The 16930-nt window shown below is 38.3% G+C and overlaps 1 protein-coding gene across 1 annotated transcript in view; it reads left to right on the plus strand.

Moving 5' to 3' along the window:
* STMN2 (stathmin 2) overlaps window positions 1-16930 on the plus strand; it is a 38300-nt gene that overhangs the window by 8259 nt on the left and 13111 nt on the right. The window contains exons 2-3 of the mRNA XM_021550574.3: window positions 16028-16123; window positions 16743-16915. Coding sequence (XP_021406249.1) covers window positions 16028-16123; window positions 16743-16915 — 269 coding nt within the window. The remainder of the gene's footprint in view (window positions 1-16027; window positions 16124-16742; window positions 16916-16930) is intronic.

Here is a 16930-nt window from a genome sequence, read left to right on the forward strand (position 1 = left end):
TGAAAACACTAATTGTCCTTTTGGGCTAAGATTTCTGATATATATATATATATATATATATATGTTCAAATTCATCCTCTGGTTTCCAGCAGGATGACTCTGGATGTCATTTCATTGGTAGAGCTCCCTGAAGTGACTAATATCATCATGGTTATTATTTTTTTCCTTTTCAAAAGGCTGTGGAGACCACAGCCATGTCAAAGATGCACAAAAGCTTTTCACAACATTGCTATATGAAAGTGTAGCAAAAATTACCTTTTTTTATTTACTCGTATTTTTGTACTGCAAATCCTCCAGTTACCTGAATGGAGCTATAAAAAAGTTGCATGTACCTAGGAAATCTTAAAACAAATGTATTAATCAATATCCATAATTTTTCAAAGACATTTTTGGAAATGAAATTTGCTTCTGTAACCCCTTTTATTAGTCTGTTAACTATTATTATATATTTGTTGCTTACTTTATTAATGTGAGAAGAAAGGGTAGGTTATGTCACTCAAGTATCACTTGAATAGACCCTCTTTGTCTCTCGGTGCTGGTGTTTATTACATAGATGTAATACAAAAAGCTGTTTCTAAGCTGATATTATTTTCTATGTGCTCAGATAGTTTTTGATGCTGTTGAGACTGCAGGTAGGGGGCTTTCAATAATATATGCTGTAAGAAGGAATGAAGCCCTGATTCCTGATTTAAAAACCTAAATGTTTAATATTTGTCAACAAACCACTTATTCTCAAGGCAAGTAACTTCTTGCTGGAAAATGATGTTTTAAGTCTAAATATCATCATTTTCCAAGTAAAATATCAATAATGACATCTTAAGAAAAGTAATAGTAATGTATTTTTTTAAGCTACACTGACAATTCAAGGTTGCTTTTGGTTTTGTTTTGTTTTGTTTTTTTTTTTTTTTTTTTTTTTTTTTGTTGTTGTTGTTGTTTGTTTGGTTTTTTTGCAGTAAAACATTAAGAAGGGAAATATCTTACTTACCATAGTGCATTTGATTAACAGTGTAAAGTATTTCATCTTGTTGTGAGAGGCCTGAAAAACAGGAATAACCATGACAGAAGTACTTTCAAGTCCTCTGCAAAATTGTAATTATCAGTTTGCATCGTTTGCCAGTGCTGTTCTAGAGGTCTCATCTCTGCTGGCATCCTGGTTTCTGCACAAAGATGCAATGGGTCTGTCAAGGGTAAAAATTTCAATAAGAACAAATACTGAACCCATGCAGCAAAATAAAGGCATTTAGATAAGCAAACAGGTAATCTACAATAGGAAGGTTGCTTGTATTTAATGCACTTCTATGTAGTTATATAAACAGAATTTCCAAGATTAAAAAAAAAAAAAATAAGAAAAAGTATAGTGAAAACAGAACATTATGTCAGATGGACCCCAGTCAGTCCCTGAACTGTGATTACTATTTTTATAGTCTTTTAATGTAATTTGTATATAGGGGAGAGTCTGAGATAGCAGTTAGGAAAATTTTTATTTGATAAAACTCTCAATGTTCTTGTGAACATTCTAATCAGTTTCCCATCTACTCCATCCCCATGACCTACTGATTTCCAGTCTGATCCATTTCCTTGGTACCCTTTCCCTGATTTTCTCAACCTAGTTTCATTATCCAGTCAGTCAAGTGTTACCCTCATTCTCGATCCAGTTTCAGTCATCCTATTCCCTGGCTGACTTTACCTGCTTGGTTTTCCTTCTTTATTTTTTTTCTAATTTGTCTGCTCTTGGCAATTACATCCACAATGCAGATCCAGCTCTCGTCTCTTCACACAGCCACTTCATGCTTGTAGTCCTTCAGACTTCTGTGAGATCAGAAGGGGAAGAATTGAGACCACAGGATAGTTGTTTCCTGTTTTATGTTCCAGTTCCCAGTGCTTCTCTGGTCCATAACATCATTCTCAGCCCATGTGGAATCAGAATCCAGCTTGAGAAACTGGCTGTAAATCTTGGATTTTGTCTCTCAGACAAGGCTGAAGGATGAAATCTGATGTTTCACTGACTTATTCCATGGCTGGGCCTGGACAAACTCTTCATATGAAGAATGATTCCCTGGCACAAAGCACTAGAACCTTTCAAACAAGTGTAATTAACCACTTACTTAGTTTAGCCACACACATCTATTTTTCCCTAGTCATCATCATGGAAATAGTGAAAAGTTTTTAGGTAACACGTTCTCCAAAAGTTTAGGAAGAAGCAGCCTTCCAGGCAAGAAAACTGTAGACCAAATTGTAGTTTAACAATGTGATGTTCAGTGGAAGGACATATTTTCTGATGCAGTGGAAGAAACAAAGCAGCACAAGTTGGGAAATAGCAATGGCTGACAGTGTTGCACATTTAAGTGGCTAAGATGTGCAAAGGCCAGGAACATCAGCCTTGACAGAATTAGATACTAAACCAGTAAAAGTCTGTGGGTGAAGTAGATTCATGTTGATTTACATCTGATGAATCTATTTTTCCCCCTTTAAAACTCCCACAGCATTAACTTAGGAGGAAACATCTCCTTTATTATTCTTTAAAAGTCATGTAAGAGCCAGCTACACTAAAAAAACAGGAGAATTTTATTATTCAGAAAGAGAAACTTATTTTTATACCGGAAAAAGTACTTGATCATATAATGAAAAAGACAGAATAGGTTGTTACAAATTGACATTTGGGGATATCTAACTCCTGCTACTTTTAGAACATATTAAAAATTCTTTGGACAATCCAGTTCTGGAAGTTTGATAAGTCTGTTGCAAAGGACAAGCTGAACAACAAAGAATTTCTGATTTGCTGTTAATGGCAGATTGTTGATGCTGGGGCACAGTGCCCTGAAAATCTCACTATTGCAGGACCCTTTTTTTTTATTCCAAATGAGACAAACACCCTTACACCAACAATCAGTGGAGCATCTCTGCAGGGATCAGCTCCACATGTGGTTAATTTAATAGCAGAGCAGTGTCTCTGAATTCATCAAGATTTTCTTTTAAGTGGAGGCTGGTATTGCAGAAAAAGTAGAAAGGCACAAACAGAGACAGATAGCTGCAGAGAAAGATGGACTGACAGAACAAATGTACTCTAGAAATTTTCAGTAATATTTTGGAATGAGAAAAGTGCCACTAAATTGAAAAACAGTAAAAAAGAGGGAAGGAGAAGAGAAATATGAAAAAGAGAGGTGGGTCATTAAAGATTTAATTGGGAGCAGTCACATTCCCAAAAGTTCATGTAAATTCCTATAGCATAGACATTTATGCAATAATTTTACTTCTTCAAAAATCAAAGTGCTTATATTATGCAAATCTGAGCAAAGCTACTTAAAACACAGGTCACTTTGCTGCAAGCAGTAGTTTTTGTTCTAGTTTTATTGTAGCATCAATTGTAATAAAAATATCTCACCAGCAAATGTTCCCTCTCAGCCAATTTAATCAATTCTGAATAATGTACTAATTTCTTTGCACCATCAGTATGGTTTCCAAGAAGAGGCCTCATTTTTTATCTTTCTCTTTTTTTCTTATTAATTTTATACATCTTTTGGTTAGCATACTCAATAATATTTATAATCTATGCCCAACCATGATAGAGTTTTTATGCTGTTGAGAGGTATAATTATTTTCACTATGGAAGCAATCAGATGTTTGCATGTATGCATAAAGTCATGGCAGGATACAATAGTAGAAGTATACATTTGGTAATTAGTAACAACTGCATAAATTGTTTAGGTAAAGGTCACATAGAAAACTCTGAAAGTCACAGAATGACAGATGTATGTCATATGGAATGGTTTGTTTCTGTCATTTCATGAATTTGAACACCTCATATAGTGTGCTCACTACCTTAAGCCACCTATTTGCCCAGTTATCCCCCACCTTCCTGAAAGCCCTCCACTGGACTTTAACATGTTCCTCCATGTCACTCTTAAATTGGGGGATCCAAGACTGGATGCAGAACCTCAGGTGCAGCTCCACAGCCCCAAACACCTTCAATCAAAGGTGAACCCAACCCCTCCTGCTGACCCACACACACCTCTGCTTCTTCTCTCTGTCTTTCAAACCTGAACATTTAAAAGAAAGAATGAAGAAACAGAAAAAAAAAAAAGAAAAGAAAAAAAAAAAACCAACTCTCCCTTGTGAGACTTTTGGAGCCAACCTACACATGCTGAATTTATTTCTACAAACTTATTTTTAAAAAAAGTCACTTCCCCAGTATCCATTCCTATTTTGGTGTTTACACTTCATCCTTCAGCACTGACAGTTATGGGTTCAGGAACCCATCATCTGAAACCTCACTTGGGCATTTGTACCTTTTTTGGACTGTGGAGAAGACTGACAGAAAATTATCTTAGCCCTTTCAATGTTGTAAAAATAGATTTCCACACTAGCCCCAGTTTCTAGATTTGGTGACCTGCCAAAAGATACTCCTAGTCATTCTGCTGCCCACTTGTTAGCAGAAAACACCAAGCAAAAAGATGAATTTTACAGAATCTGCTTTCTATCAACATAGTTGGTGAAAGAATTGCTGTCATTTTTGCTTACTCTGTGCAGTGCTTTCAAAGTTCTTCAAAACCAGAAGACATTATTTTTTGAATCAAAGGACTTCTCCAAAGATTAACATGCCTTTGATAGGCTTCCTACATAGGGAGACTGTTTTAAATTAAGTATTACCTTTCTCTAAACCCAGAAATTTCATCCCTTGTAATATCAAATAATTAAATACAGCCTCTTATGCCCACATAGAGAATTGGTGAAAAAACACATTGTATAAAAACATTTACATTCCAATTGTCTTTGTTATGAAAAATGTGAATTAAGCCATACAACATAAAGCATCAGAGTTTCCATTATCAGTTTCCATTATCACACCACCTTGGGGTGGATTTAAAGCAAAATCTTCCACAATTATGAGTTATGTCAACAGACAAATTCTAATATCAAACAGTTTTATAAGGAAACTCAGAAGTTATTTACTAGGAGCTTATTTTGTTCTGGCATTCAAATTTTAAAAACTGCTGTTAATTAACACAATTATAATGTGTGTCCCATTGTATAATTGCAAGGATTGGGATTCTTCCTTTGTAAGTAATCTACTTTCGTATGTCATTTGCAATTGTGTGCAGAAAGCAAACTTTATAAAGAAATTGCCTTTGTTCAAACGGATGAGACATTCTTATTTTAAAATGTCCCACAAAATTAAAATTCAATTCAAAACCCAAAAGTAAATTGGATTTTCCAGACTGCCTCATTTCACTGTCTTTTGCATTTTGACATTTAGTCGGTAGTCATGGCAGCCAGTAAGAATGATTGCATAGCATAAATATGCAGTTACACATATTTGGCTTTGGGTTAAGTACATCAAACACATGGGAATTGCTCAAAATCAACCAATAAACTTACACAAATCAAGTTTTATAGATGATATAGATATAGATATATACACATACATAATACATATACACACATTCATACTTTTGTATATAGTGTGTATAGACATATGCATATATGGCATATATATATGACATATGTACATATTACATGTTTATGTATAGACATATATTATCTAACTAATTAATGATTCCACATGTTTTGTTTTCAGACCCTATAAAATGTGTTTTCTAGCCAATAGGGAATGATTAGTTTTGAAAGATACTATCTACAACACTCACAGTAGTATATTTTCTCTTAAATGGATTCTTCTGATATTTGTGGTGTGAAAATAACTGTGATAGCTTTTGCACTCAGTGCAATGACTCAACAAGCAGGGAACACATTTAATTACTGAAAAGCAAAGATTGAGAGTTAACCCTGCAAGAAATCGTAATTGCATTTATATCATATATCAATCATATCATATCATATCATATCATATCATATCAATCATATAATATCATATCATTTATATCATATCATATAAACAAAAATTTCTACTTAGATGATTGCCCTGCTTCTTTTTTTTCTTTTATTCTAGAGAAAAAAATTTTAAAAAGGTACCTCGCAATTTATTTGGCTTATTGTTCTGAGCCTCAAGACACAACTAAATAATATTTTGGACTTCATCAATTCAAAGCAAAGTTTTGAAAATACTCTAAGATATTAAAGGTATCCGCACTTTGGAATGGCACAGGCTAATGATATGTTTAAAAAATGCATTTGAGTTATAAAAAAAGTCACATTTTATATCAGAGCTACAGTTCTGTTAAAACAATGTGCATATCTGAGCCAGACAAATGGCAAGAAGCAGCCTGTCTGATAATGGAAACTGTCACTGTATAATCTATCTCTGGTCCCTTGATTGAGGTACTCCACAACAGCTGAATGATGAAAACAGAAAAAGTTGCATTTCTTACCCATTCTTTCCTAATTGCTTGCTTTTCCTGAGCCATTTTGAGCCATTCCTTTCCTTGTGATGTATCAATGGCTTGCTTTCAAAACATGTGGGTAGTTCTGCTAAAATTTGCTTTCTGGAGAAGCTCAGCATGAACAATTTGACTGTAGTCTCTGCACAGAGGTGAGGAGAGGGATTTCATCATGTAATACCAGGTCCAAGTCGGAAAGGATCTGTGTCCAGATGAAAAGAAGCAGTAGCAGAACTCAAATTTCCATTGCAAATATTTGCAGCATGCAAGGTTATGTAATTAGTCTTCAAGCATGATAAAAAAATAGCTTGAAGTAAAATGACTGTGTCAAGTGTCAGGGGGTGGTGCATGGCCAGGTGATGCATGACCAGGTAGTGTTTGTCGAGCTGACATAAAGGGATAAGGTTGATGCAAATTTTAGTCAGTGGAAGCCTCTGAAAACATCACAAGGAAAAACTAAATAAATGCTTCTGCTCCAAATACACAAGGATGACAGTGAGATTCAAATCAATAAAATACTGGCAGCCAGCTCTCTCACTCCCTGTTCTAGTAACCCAGTCTTACTGTGCTGGAACAGAACCCGTAGTGTGATTCATACCTTGGGAAGATGCTGTTTGATCATAGTAGGCTGCGTGACTAAACCATTGCCATTCTATTTCATCATATTTGATTTGCATCCTCCCTCAAGAGGCTGTTCCACCAGACAGCACCTGTATTGCCTGCAGCACTTGCAGGTGTCACTTATACAGAATTCAGGAGAGCTCTGTTCCCCAGGAAGCTTTCCTGCACAATAGGCCTGTGACCCAAGGCATTTCTTTTTTCATGTCTGTGACATTGTATCCCCCAGCATCCCTTGCCTCTCCTTCTCACACCATAAGCTCTTTGGCACAGGGTGTTTGCATGTAACACATTTTTACAGAAAGTAGCACAGATCTCAGCTGGGCCCCCGCATACTCTCGCAAAGTGATGATGAGATGACCTTAAGAGCATACTGGGAGGTAGCAGCCATCTCAGCCTGGTCCTGGGTGTTCTGCTGGGCTCTCTGCTTGAGATGCCAGAGGAGATGGGAGTGCTCAACACAAGGACTCGAAATTTCACTTCCCACCAGTGCTCAGTTCTGCACCAAGCTGCAGACACACTGCTGCTCTGGTGGGGAAGCCTGCATGCTGCTGAGGGAGAAAGTGGGCTGATTGCAGGCTTGGCAGCTTCCAATCTGTACTTCACTTCTCCCCACCCTATACTTAGAAAGACACTGAAGAAGTTCCAGCTCCTTTGCACATCCTTCCCCGGTGCTTCAGCCACCGGCATGGCCCCAGAACCAAGCCAAGCACCACAGGGAGCAGCTGGGCTCAGGGGGCTCCTGAGCACAACCTGCCCACCTCTGAGGGAAGGATCAGCAATCGGGGGTTGTCCTGTTGCAGGGAGGTCCGAAGCAAATTCCACTATGCTGATGTTAGGGAAGGCAAGTGCAGTTGGTAGCCCACATCACAGAAATGCTGAGACAAAATAACTTGCATACAGCAAGGCTGGCTTGTTGGGAAGAGTCTTTGAAAATCCTTCTACTTCCCTGGCCTTCAGACATGTACATGAGGATTCCTTCTGCTTTTTAGTCTACATATAGATGGACATCCTGGTTCAGTGGTGACTACCAGAAGGGATCTTCAATGCCATGTTAATGGAAACTTTGGAGTGAAATATCTGGTTTTTTAAGCCATTTTATATGTAACCTGTCTTAGAAGTGTAGAAGAGATTAATGTCTGTGTTATGGTGAAAGGGTATGTCACAACCCTTTAGGCATAGAGTATAAAGGAAATACATTACACACCATGAGCACTAAATTATGGCAGGCAAATCCACCCATTCAAAAACTCCAGAGGCTGAAGTTTTGTTTCTTAAATCATTCATATAAGACTCTAAGTGATAGATCAGGAGAGAGGGATTTTTCTTGCGAACAGGAAAATTAGTGATAAAATCAAACCCAGAACAATACATGGAGAACCCTTGCTACATCTCTAGCAGGACTCCTCAGCTAAAAGTAAAACAGATTTTTCTGTAAGGTATGACAGAGCCAAACTCACTACAATGCCAGTCAAAAGAAGCTGTTCATCCCAGGTTCAGGTATGTAACAAAACCAACAACAGTTCTCAAGCAGGTGAGGTGAGCCAAAAAAGGAAGATTATTTCTTCCTGGTCTTGCTGCTTTCCTCCTAGTGCTTGCTGAAAGCCTGTTCACTTTTTTTCATCCAGTCCACATTCAGAAAAATTACTTTGGTTCAAATCATCCCATAGCTGACAGACAGGATGTAGAGGTACAGAGGGAAATATGGTGAAGAGATGCCTTATAAATGCAAAGCAGACTTTAAAGAAAGCTGTGTTTTCCCCTTGTGAAAAAAAAAAAAATCTCTGGACTTTTTGTTTTCACCTTGGTTGAAGTTCTCTAAAGTTCAAACAAATTTCAAGAGGGCCACAGTCCTCTATATATTAGCACTGTCGCCTTCCCCTCAGTCCCAGAGGACTTTCAGAACTGCACTGCCAAGGGCTTCTTCATGCCAACATGATGCCTGGGCTCTGCAAAGGGGTGGCTCAGAAAAGAGTGCAGCATCCTGCTCTGCCAATGCCATGGACCAGTTTCTGCAGAGTTGAAGGAGGAAATAGGCCTTGGCTTTCTTGTTTTGCCTTCCTGTGTTTCCACCAGCATGCAGTGTGGTGAGGCTGTGGGGCCCCGAGTGCACCAACAGGCTCTGAACAGCCACATGTCTGCTGTATTCCTTCCACACTAGAAGGAAATGTGTGTGTTTTCATTTCAGTGACTAGAAAGCACAATGGGACTGCAACAAAGCATCTGCATCAGTGTTTGTTTTGTGTAATCATGACAAAGTTTGGTTTGTTTTCAAATTTAAAAAGACCCCTTACATCAAAATCTCATTTTGGAAATGGGTTTACATTAGCTCAACAAAGTCCTATTAACTCATGTCCCAGATGACTGTAGTAGTCAGGGTTCAGTGAATGGACTTTCTCATTGTTTCAGCAGTAAAAATTACATAAATTGAAATAATACAAAATAGTAACTTTACATCTTAAACATTCTGACATCATAAAGTGAGCAAAGACATTTGGCTCTAACCACGCACAGTAAGTAACAACCAAAGACATGGCATCCGAAGTAGTCCAAAAAGCTATAGTCGTAGTCAGTGATAGATTAGGTTGTAAAATTAAGAGCAATTTTTAATGAGACTTGCGTCACTCTCCAATCTGCATTTTTGCATGCATTTGTATCCTTGCACTAGAAGTTCAAGAAAACCATTACTGGACAGTCTTTCCATAAGCAAACAGCTTCTTGTGCATTCCATGGGATGGGTTTTCCAGCTAGATCCTGTGCTGTAACCCAAATTATGCTGTGGAAGTGGTATGCCAGACCTTGCACTCGATGACAGGGTTCATTGGTACAATCTGATGCAGTCTTAATAAGAAGCTGAAGGTCAGATCTGTTGCTGGCATTAGGTTTTTTTGTATATTTAAAGAACTGATACTACAGTGATGCCTGATTTGATGGCCACTCTGTGCTATTGTGGATTACACTAATGCTTGATTCCCTCCAAAACTATTATAAAGACTTTTGTTAAAAGGATCTCATGTTGGAGAGAATAAAATGGATTATAATTCTGCCAAAACCCAGGAACAGTAATGAGGGTTACAGAAATTAATACCTAAAACTATTTTTTTAAAACTCTCAGTTGCCACAAAGGCAGATTAGAGCTGTCCCATGTTCTTCCTATCTTGTTTTCTGGACATAGTGTAGGAAATTCTAGAGTCACAGTTGACAGAGGAAACTCACTGGTTAGCTCTTTTTTTTCCTTGTTTTCTGTTTCTTGTTACTATTTCATAGTACCTGCTTATTCTATTGCCTAGATATAGAAATATCAAAAAAATCAGGGACAGGGGACATAACCAAAACTTTATTCTTATCCCTATCTTAAGCTGCACTGCAGTATATTAAGAGTGCAATTTTAAAGACTTGGTCCCCAAAGAATGGCCCCAGGTGAGTGGGAGTCCTGTGCCACCTTTCCCTGCAGTGAAGCAGGTGAGCACTGTAGGGCATTAAAGCTGTAAAGCAACTTTATTTCTGTTGGGGAAACTGGAAAAGCACACGTATACATAAGGCTGTAAGATAGACCTAATTCTAGTGGGCAGTGTTTTGCATTCAGAAACTAACAAAATGAGCCCCACCTATGTGAACCACCAAACTGAGATGTCACTCATGGCTGAGCATAAGGGATGGATAAGATATATTTAGTGCAGCTGCTTTTGCTTTCATTCTCTCCATCACTGGTGACTCCATAAGCTTATAAACATTCTTAGGCTTCCTGACTGTGAAGATAGATTTGCTGGTCTTAAGACAACCTAATTTGTTTAACTTAAGACATCTGAATGGGGCCATCATTCTCTGGTAGTGCTAATCTATCCCTTGACTAAATAATAAGCTTTCATGATTTCTGCAAAGTATCTCTCTTAAATATTGGCCAGCATTAATTAAAGTGAATTCCAGGCTAATAGGTCTCAGACATGCTAAAAACTAAATGATACCTAGAATCTCTACTACTCGTGCCCCATCTTGAATTTTAATTCTCCCAGTCCCATGTGCTTGTCCCAGTACTAGCCACCACTTTAGCAGTACTCATCATGTAATTTTCTTCAAATTCCCCACCAGCTATGTGGGGAAACAACACAGCTGGGATTGTATAATGTCATCTTGTTTGGCAGAAAAGGATGCAGCACATTGCTAGAATAGATTAGTAAAAATAAAATTGTAAATTACTGGTCAACAGAGTGTGGTTGTTGGTGTTCACAAAATTATGACTGAAAGCAGTGCCTTGACAAAGCAAAAGCTCTAGCACCCCAGAGGGAGCATTACCAAAATGACATTTGTAACAAACCACATTGTCAATAACATCCATCTGAAATCCCTATGAAGGGTGGGTGTGATAGGTCTTCTCTATATGTGTTTCATGCTCAGTCTTGCCTCTTAATGCTTCAGTGTCTGCCAGAGGAGAAAACTAAGCAGAATTTCAGTTCAGTCTCAAAAAGGCAACTGTCACATAGGTTTCTGCAAAGGGAACACGGGGCTGAACTGTGTTATGGCTTGCACACTCTGACCATGGGCAATGTGCCAATTTCCTTTTCCTTCCAGGTATGCAGAACTTCAAGAACTAGTTGGCAAGTGGTACCTGAAATGTCAAAATACAGTAACATTACAAATTAATGCACGTGATGGATACATATTAATGTATGTGGTTAATATTTATACATGTTAATGTGTGTATAAAATACATTTCTTATATGCAGACCAGATTCCGTAAGGCAAAAATAATCAACACATTTGCCTACATCAGATGTTAATTATAAGTAACATTAACACTTTTCTCTATCCCTTCATATGTTAAAAATAGTCTTGCTTATGAATAATGGTCTCTGCTGTGACACAGCAATCTGTCTGAGCTGTGCTTTGCCAAGGAATAAAATGTGACCCAAATTGCTCATGGCCTGTCAGTGAGGGCAGATTTTCATTTTACAGTGTAAACTGTAAAAAATTCCTTATAGCTATTGGATAACAGATGAGAACAGACAGGAAGGGATTAGCAGTGCTTTCCTTAACCTTCCTATTTCTCCCAGCAGTAAATGTTAATAAGTGGTTGCTGACTTCCAATGGCAGCCATAGCACTACACCTTAGCAGCTTCATTCACTGGGCAAGTGAGCTGCAGGGCTGGCAATGAATGCAGCACTTTTCTGTCATTAGCAGAAACATACAGGATATATCTGAATAAACATATTATTGGAGATCAGTAGAGCATTTTGAAAGAGGATTATCAAAACCCCCCACCTGACCACACTTTGGTTCACACACCAGAGCAATCTTGGAGCACAAACAAGTTTAGTTGATAGGTATAGAAACTGGAAGGTGTGTATTAGCAGTATGTCTACTGTGCCCCAGGTTCTAATGGTTGTTCAGACCATGGGAACAGACTAGCCTCAAGAAAAGATGCCCAAAATTATACAACATGAGCATGAAATCCTTCAAACTGTTTCCCTCTGGAGGTCCAGTCCTGCTGTCCTTTCCTCATGCAATTGTAGAACTGGGGCCCTTAAGAGGATCCTAAAGACCTTACCCAGATGAGCAAGGAAGAGCCTGCAAAGAAAGAGCAGGGATGTTCACCCAACAGAGGAAGTAGTTTCCCAGTTTCTAAGTACAGCTGTTGAAAATAATTCCAGAAGTTTGAGAAAAGGGTGAGGTTGGCTTAAAACAATAATATTAAGGTACCTTTGGGACTTAAAAAAATAAATCATGCATTCCTGATTTTCAAAGCCATCTCAGTTTGTTCTTTTCTGAAGCTGTCAAACATTTAGGGACATTTGATAATATTTCTAATGTTTTCTCTTCAATTCTGAATTTGAGGAGTTTATTCTTAAAAAGTAGATGAGGTTCTGAAATAATCACACAGTTTCAGAATTTAAGACTTATGAATACTAGCATATTCACAGCAAAACTATAAGAAATGCTAATACTGAATTGTCTTCTGGTTTTAGCAAAAATCAGTGCTCTTAATGCATATAAACATTTAGATCTTGCTGCATATAACTAAAAAGATTCTGTTGCCATCTTTTATCAACATTGTTCTTGCCTAGCCATTTCCCTATCAAAGCTTTTGTAGTATTATGATTTCCATTATTTACTCTCCTTCATTTAACTTGCATTAATGGAATGATATGTAGCCTACATGACTGCACGAGGAGGGATATAATTAGCAAGCCAGTGGAAACACATTTGGAAAATAAACTTCTTTGCAATCACTGATGGTCTTCAAGAGTTTTGAAAAGCTCTAGTATGAGGCAGGTAATTTTTGTGCCTCTTTCAGGTTACACAAGAGGTCCTGGGCAGATTGCACAAATGCTCTGCCCTTGGTTGTGTGGTCTATGTGTGCTGCTTTCTCAACAGAAAATCTTCTTGAGATAACAGGTTTCCATTGCTAAAATACTAACCCTTGGGATTTGGGAAAGTACAGTTACCTTCCTGTCTAATCTGTATGATTATCATAGGCCAGCCACTTTAATCAGACCACCAACTGGGCTAACATTGCTGCTTTCAGCTGTTTTAATATGTTTTAAGGAAATGTTTAAGCAAATGAGAGCTGAGCAAAGCAGGGCTTCTGCTCAGAGCCGAGCCTGATAAAGAGGGACAGATCCTCACATTGTTGATGCTGGACACCAGAGGAGATCTGCGTCTCTTTGGGTCCTTTGACACCCTCAGCCCTTAAATCTGCAACAGGAAAACCAGTGTTTGCCACCATGGAAGGTTGTTTGGCTCCCAGGGCTGCAGAAGCCTCCAGAACCTCTGTGAGTATTCAAGCCAAGATCCAGCTATGGTTGAAGGAATCTCTAGGGCAAGTGCAGACTAAATCAATACCACAAAAAAACAAAAAGTGATTCTTGTGAAGAATGGAAAGTCATTCTAATTCTGCCAGTGGCCAGAATTAACTAAGACAATTATTTTGCCTGTATGCTTTCAGTGCAGCTATTGCACTGAAGGAAAGAGAGCTGGGCATGTTCTTATCTTTCTCCTGCTGTGTTTTGCAGATGGCAAGCTGGGAAAAAAAAAAAAAAACAAAACAACACCTTTCTCTAATCTTTTAAAATGCTGTTTAAAATGCTGTTAGGAAGCAAAATATATTCAATGTCAAGAAAAGATAAAAAATATTAACAAAGGCCCCAAAAGGCAAGATTCCTAGGATGCTGCTTTGCATGCCTTTTTCTACAAAGGTATTTCAAGGTATAGATTTTAGCAGTGATTTGACAGATCTTTTACAAGATTCTGCTTGTATCATCAATGGCCACATCTTTAAAACACTTTAGCCCAGTGTCTCTTTTCTCTATGTTTAGCAACGTGCCAGGGTTTGGTGTGCAGCCACTCCACAGCCTTGCTCCTGGGAAGAATGCAATTCCAGTGGAAGAGGTAGCTAGCTAGGCAAGCCCTCCTCAGGGAAAGGTCTGGAAAACCACACCAGTGTGGTTGTTGGATGGAGGTCTAAGTGAACCATTCATTATGTTTGTCATTATTCATAATTCAACATACATCAGATGGATAAGATTTTTCTCTTCAGAAGATTTTTGAGTTATTCCTTGCAAGCTGGTACTTGTCACATGTACACATTCCTTGCAAGCTGGTACTTGAATCATGTCAAGACCAAGCTTCCATGACAGCCTAAATTCACTGAAAGCAAAGTCTTCAGTACACTTTACCAATGGTTTCTGAAAAGATATATCTCCTTTAGGTGAGTTATTCAAGCTACATAGTTAGAGTCCCTTATGCAAAGCTTAATTGAATTAACTAATCCTTTACTGGCAGCTGGAAACTTTTTCTTGAACTGTGGATTATTCAAATACCACCATACTGAGCAGCACCCAAAGGCTATCAAGCCCTTATCAATTTCTTTCTGAGTAGGAAAAGCAAAATCAAAAACCAAAAGAGTATACATGAGAAAGGCTGATTGAGAATTTAATTTGTATCCACAGTTTGAAGAACAAAGGACCATCTGATATTCTTTTATCAACAGCAAGGGCTAATTTGGTCTAATCTGTTAAACCTTTGAGTCACACATATTCTAAGCCATGTTTTCACATGGTGTCAGCAAAAGAGTGTCTGCCTCTGTAGATATGATTTTGATAATAGCAGGGATCCCTGTGTGCCAAGATGAATTTTGAAGCACCCTGCCTTAACATCCATGTGTTATGGGCTGTGGGCAGTGGGCAGGGTATTGCCCCAGGACCCAGGAGAGCCAGCTCCAGTCTGGACTCTGTCATTGGCTTGCCAAGTGACACAGTACGAGACTGTTTTCTTACTTACAAGCAATTAGGAAGGGTGAGCAGAGCACACTGCATCATGATTATGTATTAGTTTGATCATTTTTAGACCACTGCCTCCTCAGTTCATGACTGGGTCCTACAGGCATTATAAAGTCAGCAAAGATAGAACCATAAAGGTAAATTACAAGGGCATTAATGGCATCAGATAATATAGACTAGACCTAAGTATGAAAGCCAGATATTTTGGCCAGTAAGTGGGGAAGGAGAAGGTTTGTTTCAGGTAGTTAAGCATATTAAGGATAGGTAGTTAAGCATATTAAGAACATTGTGCAAATTATTTGATAAATGTATCCTCATTTCTGGTTTTATTTTTAATTTTCTGTATGACATTTTCACTTGTAAAATAACGTCTTTATCCTATGGCAATATATGGCCAGCTTTTCATAGCTGTTCTCAATTGCATTTGGATACATCAGAGAAACTTTAAGAGCTTCATGTGTCTCCACCTGCCAGGGGAGAGTGAAGTCATGGCACTCTTCCAATGCTAAATGCATTTCCTGGTAGCCAGATTCACTTTCTATAAACCAGAGAGCACTGCCTGCATTATGCCCAAGGCTGAGGTCATGTAGAGGACCAGAAGCCAGTTCTGAGGATCTAATTTGTGATTTGATAAAGGTTCAGTGTTGAGAAGAAATAGTTGAAAGTAAATATTCTGGAGAAATCTGCCAGGTGATTGATGGAGTAGACTTTCTGGTGCCCAGCCACTCATCTCAGCTCAAGATTCACAGAGGAGGAGCTGGGGAAGTGAAGCATGCTAACAAGATCTCTCCTTTCAGCTTACAAGGAAAAGATGAAGGAGCTGTCCATGCTCTCGCTGATCTGCTCCTGTTTTTACCCGGAACCTCGCAACATGAACATCTATAAATATGATGGTGAGTGATGTTTACTGGAAATCATCCTGCATGTCATAAAATGTGCTAGTGCTGGGAAACAACTCAGTTCTCCTTGTCCATAGTGTTAGTTAGTGAATATTTTGCTGATTTAATAATTTAATTGATGGTTGGGGCTGTTACTTTCTATGAAGAGTACAGTACCCATGATGCTGAATATTGTTCCTGATAGGAGCTATTGAAACTTTTTCTCATATTGACCTGTTCTTTCCCTACTCCCCATTTGAGAATTACAGATCTTCATAGCTGGTATAATTCCCAAGGAAATAAAGAAAAGATGAAAGCATTCCTAAAAAATTAATCAGCTTGGGCATTGCTTGCAGGAGATGTGAAATGGCACAGAGCCCCAATAACCTTCCAAAATTGCTGTAAATTCTTATCTTTATGAGATTAAGGTATAATTAAGCTATTACAGATAAAATGGAATGTACTCCTGAGAACAGTTTTCAGCTCATAATCTGCCATTGCATTTAAAATGCCCAAGGCAAAGATGCTAAATCATTTGTCTGTGCTTCTGATCCTACTCTGATATCAGTGCTGCTTCTCTCCTCAATACTGCTGGTGTATTGAAGGACTTACAATTTCCCACCTTATTGTGCAGACATGGAAGTGAAACAAATCAACAAACGTGCCTCAGGCCAGGCCTTTGAACTGATCCTAAAGCCGCCATCTCCAGTCTCAGAAGCACCACGAACTTTAGCTTCTCCAAAGAAGAAAGAACTGTCTCTTGAGGAGATCCAGAAAAAGCTGGAGGCTGCAGAGGAGAGGAGAAAGGTATCTTTCCTTAAA

The sequence above is a fragment of the Lonchura striata genome, chromosome 2 (genome assembly GCF_050655825.1).
Source record: "Lonchura striata isolate lonStrDom1 chromosome 2, ASM5065582v1, whole genome shotgun sequence".
NCBI classification, from domain to species: Eukaryota; Metazoa; Chordata; class Aves; order Passeriformes; family Estrildidae; genus Lonchura; species Lonchura striata.